Here is a 6,946-nt window from a genome sequence, read left to right as displayed (position 1 = left end):
TTAACAAAGCTCTGCCGAGTTACCGCAAAAAGTTACCCGAGAGCCAGAAATTTTCATACGCATCTTTAACCAATGATAGCCTTTTTTTCATGCATACCGTAACATTCAAATAATGGAAGAAATGAATTGACTTTAAGGACTATTTTATTATAGTAGCGTATGAATTTACGCATTCATTCATAAATAACAGCATGTGTGTCATGCCCTGGAGTGTAAGAAGTTTTCTAGCACCGGCAAAACAATGGAAAATCCTGTCTGGACTGTAAGACTACCATTTTCTGCTAATTCATAGTTTAAATTTAAAGGACAAGGAATCCTTAAAATTTCAGTAGAAATTAACATATTTAAGGGTGGTCTTTTCTGATATATTTTTTTTGCAATGGTGTACCTCTGTATTTATAATCCGAAAAACCGCATAAATCGCCTGAAAAATAAAAGATCAAACGTACAGGGATTTTTTTCAAAAATGAAATAGAATAAACGTAAAATTGTTCGACAGTTCAAAACGTTAACAGTAAGTAACTTTCTGAGGCATGAGTGGAAGTGAAAAATATGAGCATTGAACAATACATGTTAAAAGTATGAATTGTTAAGTTCGGAGTTTCCGCGCAAATACAAAAAAAACAAACAAAAAAAACAACACATCTTCATTTTGATTTAACCGCAAATTCCTTATTTGGTTTAAAACATGTCTACTATCGATTCTTGTATGACGCTGCATTATTCAAGGATATCCCGAAGAAATGTTGAATTTAGAATAACTGCATTTGCATGAGCCCGAAAGTATGTAGTAAATCCGTTTTTGTTTAAAAATGTCTACAGCATGCATTTGCACGACTGAGCCCGAAGTTGTGAAGGAAATCCAGTTGTGTTTGAATATGTTTTCTACACGCATTTGCACGAACCCGAAGTTCTGCAGGAAATCCAGTTGTGTTTGAATATGTCTTCTATACGCATTTGCACGACTGAACCCGAAGTTCTGCAGGAAATCCAGTTGTGTTTTAATATGTCTTCTACACCCATTTGCTGGAGCCCGAAGTTCTGCAGGAAATCCAGTTGTGTTTGAATATGTCTTCTACACGCATTTGCACGAGCTTAGAGTTCAGCAGGAAATCCAGTTGTGTTTGAATACCGGTATATCGTCTACACGCATTTGCACAACTGAGTCCGAAGTTCAGCAGGAAATCCAGTTGTGTTTGAATATGTCTTCTACACGCATTTGCACGAACTTAGAGTTCAGCAGGAAATCCAGTTGTGTTTGAATACCGGTATATCGTCTACACGCATTTGCACGACTGAGCCCGAAGTTCTGCAGGAAATCCAGTTTTGTTTGAATATGTCTTCTACACGCATTTGCACGAGCTCAAAGTTCTGCAGGAAATCCAGTTGTGTTTGAATATGTTTTCTACACTCATTTGCACGACTGAACCTGAAGTTCTGCAGGGAATCCAGTTGTTTGAATCTGTCTTCTACACGCATTTGTACGACTGAACCCAAAGTTCTGCAGGAAATCCAGTTTTGTTTGAATATGTCTTTTACACGCATTTGCTGGAGCTCAGAGTTCTATAGTAAATCCAGTAGTGAATATGTCTGCTACATTCATTTGAACGATCCGAACGTAATGTTATAATCCAGATGTATTTAATTATGTCTACTACCTGCCTTTGCACTATCTCGAAGTTTTCTTGTAGATTTAATTGAGAAGTGTCTGAATGTGTTGTCTACTTGCTCTTGCACGATCCTTTCCATAACTCATGTTTTTATTTCGATGTAAATGAGACGTGAAACCAAAATTTGTAGTCCTGTTTGGTGCCATATAACCTATACTGTGTCGGTGCGCCGTAAAACCCAAATAAATAAATAAATCTTGCACGATCCTTTAGTTCAGTTGTAGTTATGTTATTTAAACGTGTTTAAAAGTGTCTACTATCTGCGCTTGCACGACACAGTAGTGTAGTGTTTAAAAGCGAAGACTAACTGCCCTTGCATGACCCCTAAATTCTGTAGTATATCTAATAGAGTAGTGTTTAAAAGTGTTGACTTTCTGCCGTTGCACAAACACGAAGTTCTGCTGCAAGTCCAGTAGAGAATTGTTTAAAAAGTGATCCAGTTGATCCAGAATTTCTGTTGTTAGACCAGTAAGGTTTTGTTTAAAAAGTTGACCACTTGGTAGCCTGTTTGTAGTGCTCTCGCTTCGAGTGCGGGAGGTCGTCGGTTCGCTCCCTGGCCGCGTCATACCAAAGACGCGAGAAGTACTAGCAACTTCCTCGTTTGGTGACAGTATGATGTGACTGTAGGGTCTGTGACGTGATATTCCAATGAGGCAGCACCATAAAGTTGGGCATTGCGCTAACTGGTACAAGTAGTAGACACCACCGTTTATATGACTGAAAACATGTTGTCATATGAAGGAAGCTATACCCGAACACACCTTGAAGGAGACTTTGAACTCCCAAAGTTCACGATACAGGGAACGAACTTCCTGTCCCAGTCAGAACATTCTGTGGCCAACCCACGTAACTTGTCGGTATCGTACTCGCGGGAAAATAACTCGATTCAGGTAAAGTCTTTGCTTACATCTTTTTTAATACATGACGGATCATTTAATAAGATATAAAGCGTCTAAGACAGAAAATCGAGTGCTTTCCATTATACAAAGCGTCTGTCGCACATTTTTACTACTTTTTTTTCAAATACTTCGCCCAAATCCTAGTGTGCACGCTAGTGTGCACGTTACCGGGCTATACACTTGGTCCGTCTTTGAGAAAGGAACATGTCTGGCGGACGTTTTGTAATGAAGAAAGCACTCGCTTTCCTTTCTTTGACGCATTTTAAATTTAGAAAATCAATCAAGTAATAAGGAAATTATAAGCAAACATTTTATCTGAACCGAGCGATTTCTGCGTGATGTCACGTGGGTTGGCCACCCTGTAGTAATTAATGGGAATTAATTTTAAAAACAGCCAAGACCTTTTAAAAAATACTAGAAAAGTTAATGCAATGGTTAGTTGATAGTTGTTTGTTTCACTGGAATTGCCGTAGGCCCTTTTTTTAAAATTAAAAACTTGAATAATACAATATCTTGACTGATGTTCAATCTTAATAAAACTAGGAAAGTAATTGCTTTGACTTTTTTTTAAAAAGTTGAATAATAAAATTTCTTAAGAGTAAATGCCACAGTTGCCTATATGTATATAGGACAAAAATTTTCCTATGGGCAGAATTTCTTTAAACTTTATGTACTGACTGAGAATCAAGTTTAAAACGGAAATATATATCAAAAATCATAGGTACCCAGGCTTGATCTTGAATATCTGACCTTTAAAGTAGATTTTTTTCAGTATTTTCCGACTTTCAATGGCAGATAATTCATGACCAAGCCTGGGTTCCTATGGTTTGTTTTAATTCATATTTCTGTTTTTGATTTGATTCTCTATCAGTAAAAAAAGTTCAAAGAAGAAATTATTTCCCCATGTCAATATACAGACTGTTGCAAATGTTCTTAACTTTGAACATGACAAAATGATACCGCAGTCTTGGTCTTTCCCGTGACCGGATTTCTCTAAACTTTGTATACTGACTGCAAATGAAGTCTGAAACAGAAATAAAAATTAAAATACACAGTTCTCTTGCCTTGATCTTGAATGATCTGTCCTTGAAAATTGGATTTTTTTAGTATTTTCTGATTTTCAAGGGCAGATAGTTCAAGATCAAGCCTGGGTAACTATGATTTTTAATACATATTTCCATTTTAAACTTGATTCTCGGTTAGTACACAAAGTTTAAAGAAATTCTGCCTGAGGAAAATTTTTCCCTATATACATATAGGCAACTGTGGCATTTACCTTTAACTGACATTAAATTTTAATTAAACTGCAGGAAAGTAATTGCTTTAAAATTAATGATCCATAAATTGTTTTTGTTTTTTTTCCTTGTTGTTGATATTTTAGATGGTCTTTAATTAGCTACGTGCTTAATTCTAGGTGTGTTTCTTTGTAATAGTTCTTATTTATTTACTTATGTATTTTAATTATTATTCCACATTTATATAGCACTCTTTTCACGCACATATATACGTTCAAAAGTGTAGGTCAGCCTGCGAAATGTTGTTCATAGCTGTCAGTGATTTACTCGTAAAAGTAACTGTCGTGGCGCTTTCCCTAATCTTGACGAACAAATTTGAAATTTGACAAAATCGACAAGAATGTTGTATGTCTCTGATTCGAAATATACCCGTTGAAATTGTTTTTACATTCCACTGCAGGGATGAATGGGGGGGGGGGGGGGGGGGGGGGCGTAAGTGGCAGTAGAAAGACAATGACAACCGCACATATTACTGTAAAATCATTGAAATTCGCCGACAAACTGTTTTCCAAGAGTTCGTGAAAATGTTAATTTAAACTTTTAGACATAGACTTTTAAATTATATGAATTTTATTGTTCGTTAGGATGTAAATGTTTTCACGCAGTCTTGAATTTTAAAAATACACTCTCGCGAATATTAGTGATTTTACAGTATTTTGTTTTTGTATTTGGTAATATGAGACATTATATAATTAAAAATAATTATATATATTCCAGTGTTTGCTGTGCATCTGTCCCTCGGGGTTCCAGAGGACAGGTTTACAGGTTGGACAGTCAAGATAATATGGAAAAAGGAAATTATTTGTGCGGGTACCATTATCAACAACAAGTTTTTCCTTACACTTAGAGACTGCATTAACGAAAAGTAAGTAACCTCTCGCGCTCTCTCTTAACTTAAGTATTTGAGCATCTAGCAGAATTCTAACTATATCGCTTTCTTTTTTTATATATTTAAAATGAAGTAGACCATTGACACGGTGCTAGATATGCAGTGCGTGATATTGCACGCATTGTCTTTAATTCGCTGTCAAATGATCCTTAGGTCCGAAAGATTCATATCTTTGTTCAACGTTTCATTTACAACATTATATTTTAACCATGATATAATATGCTGCCATTCAGTCTTTATATTTACTTCGTCAAACAATGCAGTCCAAGCTACTTACGTATTAACACTGCAGCGGAGAGATGTAGCAGACGACATTCTTCGTATACCAATCAGCAATATGCGCCCGAGGGTGGGGGTCGGATAATATGCTTCACAATCTTTTATAAATCTTTCTCTTCAAACAGGAAAATAGAAGACTACACAGTAGTAGTGGGAGAAGAGGAAGTTCGCGATATTTCCTACATTCTCGAGGTTTGTTTCTCTTTTTTGGGCTCTATTTTCTGATGTTTTATGTGTAATTATAAAAGAAAACATGTTACTACTAAACTCTCCGTTCTGTGATATCTTACACCCTTAGTTCGTTTTACGAGATCTTTAAATCTATGAAGTGATACCGTAAAGGATGTGATTATGAAAATGTGATATTTAGTCATTTAAATGTACCTGTAATATCATGAATTTAGTTTTATGCTAGAGTAGCACATCTACAGAAAACCGAGAAATTTACTGTTGCTCATTATTTTTATTGATACATTTGTATTGCAAAGTTGCTACATTTTAGAGTCCTGATGATGGTGACGTCGTAACAGTAAGACTGTCTGAAAAAGTGATGATCGCTCAGCCTGATATTGCTAGTATTCCTAAGGTTGCTAATAAGGCACAGATAGTAAAAGCAAGACAAAACAAGCGGGAGAATTACATCAGCGGAATTGACAGCACAGGTAAACATGTTAGATGGGTATTTGGCGATATTGGTGACACAGGTAGCTATGTGGCGATATTGATAGCACATGTATAGATGTTAGATAGTTATTTGGCGATATTGATAGCACAGGTATAGATGTTAGCACTGGTTTACATACCTGAGCCTATCAAATGACAAGTTCTGCTTAGTATATATAGTTCGTTAGTTGTTAGCTACGTTTGTGCTAAAAGAGATAATGTCCCATAAATATGAAAGAAAACTTTACTTGTAATGTTTTATTAAAATTTCATTTATTTATTCAACATTTTAAGGGGACGACCTCTTCCTCAAAATAAACGTTCTGCCGGACAATAAATGTAAAGGTGGCTTTACACGTGGTGAACACCTCTGCTTTGCTGAAATGTCCAAAGATGAAGAGGAAAGTGCGTGCTCCGTGAGTATGCTTTTTGCTAACATTGAAAACTAAATTGAGAGATCCGTTTGAAATAATTTATTGTAGAAATAATCCGGTTAAAACAGGGGATATCAGTCCTTTATTAGAGGAATCGCCTTAGAAATTTACATCAACACTACTTGCATATATTCGTAGAATATTGTTTTTGGGCTGCTAGTAATAATATTTAATTTATTATCCACATAATACCATTTTCGGGCTTCTGGTGATTATATTTAATTACATTTGTATATATCCATAGAATATCGCGGTTTTGGCTACCAGCAATTATATTAAATTATATATCTTTAGAATGTCGTTTTTGGGGAAACTAACTAGTGACATATCTAATTGTATATCCGAAGAATACTGTTTCGGGGCTTCTGTTGATAATGGGATAAATGACACAATATGACACTCCAATTAACGTTGGAAAATTGCTATGTATATTCAAAATGATTTAATGTAGGTTCCGTATGCGCATTAAAATAAAAACATCCGGTTAAATAACAAGGCAACCAATGGCGTTGTAAAATCGTCTATATGGAAATACTATGAGGATGATATTAACTGCTTTGTTTTACTTGTTTTCATCCTAGTTGATGCCCGGCTCACCAATTGTCTCCTACATAGGCCAGTCCTGGACATTGTTAGGACTTGCATCCTTTTCAAAAAGATGCAAAGGTCAACAGAAGAAAGCCTTGAATATCGTGAGTTATCGTCGGTGGATCAACAAAATTATAAGTACTCTAGTTTATGCCTCTGTTTTCATTTTTCTCTTTATCTTAGTTGAAAGTCAAGATTAAAAGATCTAAGGTCAAGGTCACACTTAGAG

At 35.7% G+C, this 6,946-nt stretch overlaps 1 protein-coding gene across 1 annotated transcript; it reads left to right on the top strand.

Annotated features, from left to right (window-relative positions):
* Positions 1-4,576: 4,576 nt before the first annotated feature.
* Positions 4,577-6,917, top strand: LOC123523471 (uncharacterized). Its single transcript, XM_053539716.1, has 5 exons — positions 4,577-4,729; positions 5,158-5,224; positions 5,535-5,694; positions 5,990-6,111; positions 6,711-6,917. Exons 3-5 carry the CDS (start codon positions 5,583-5,585, stop codon positions 6,915-6,917), a joined length of 441 nt encoding a protein of 146 aa, XP_053395691.1. The 5' UTR covers positions 4,577-4,729; positions 5,158-5,224; positions 5,535-5,582.
* Positions 6,918-6,946: the final 29 nt, after the last annotated feature.

The sequence above is a fragment of the Mercenaria mercenaria genome, chromosome 3 (genome assembly GCF_021730395.1).
Source record: "Mercenaria mercenaria strain notata chromosome 3, MADL_Memer_1, whole genome shotgun sequence".
Lineage (NCBI taxonomy): Eukaryota > Metazoa > Mollusca > Bivalvia > Venerida > Veneridae > Mercenaria > Mercenaria mercenaria.
Note: the sequence above shows the minus strand (reverse complement) of the source record. Positions and strands in the feature narration are given on the sequence as shown.

Excerpts from the sequence above, each read along its gene's own strand:
- LOC123523471 (XM_053539716.1), top strand. The coding sequence starts at position 5,583 with ATGATCGCTCAGCCTGATATTGCTAGTATTCCTAAGGTTGCTAATAAG. Across the intron at positions 5,695-5,989 it reads CAGCGGAATTGACAGCACAG|GGGACGACCTCTTCCTCAAA; the intron begins GTAAACATGTTA and ends CAACATTTTAAG. Across the intron at positions 6,112-6,710 it reads AAGAGGAAAGTGCGTGCTCC|TTGATGCCCGGCTCACCAAT; the intron begins GTGAGTATGCTT and ends TTTTCATCCTAG.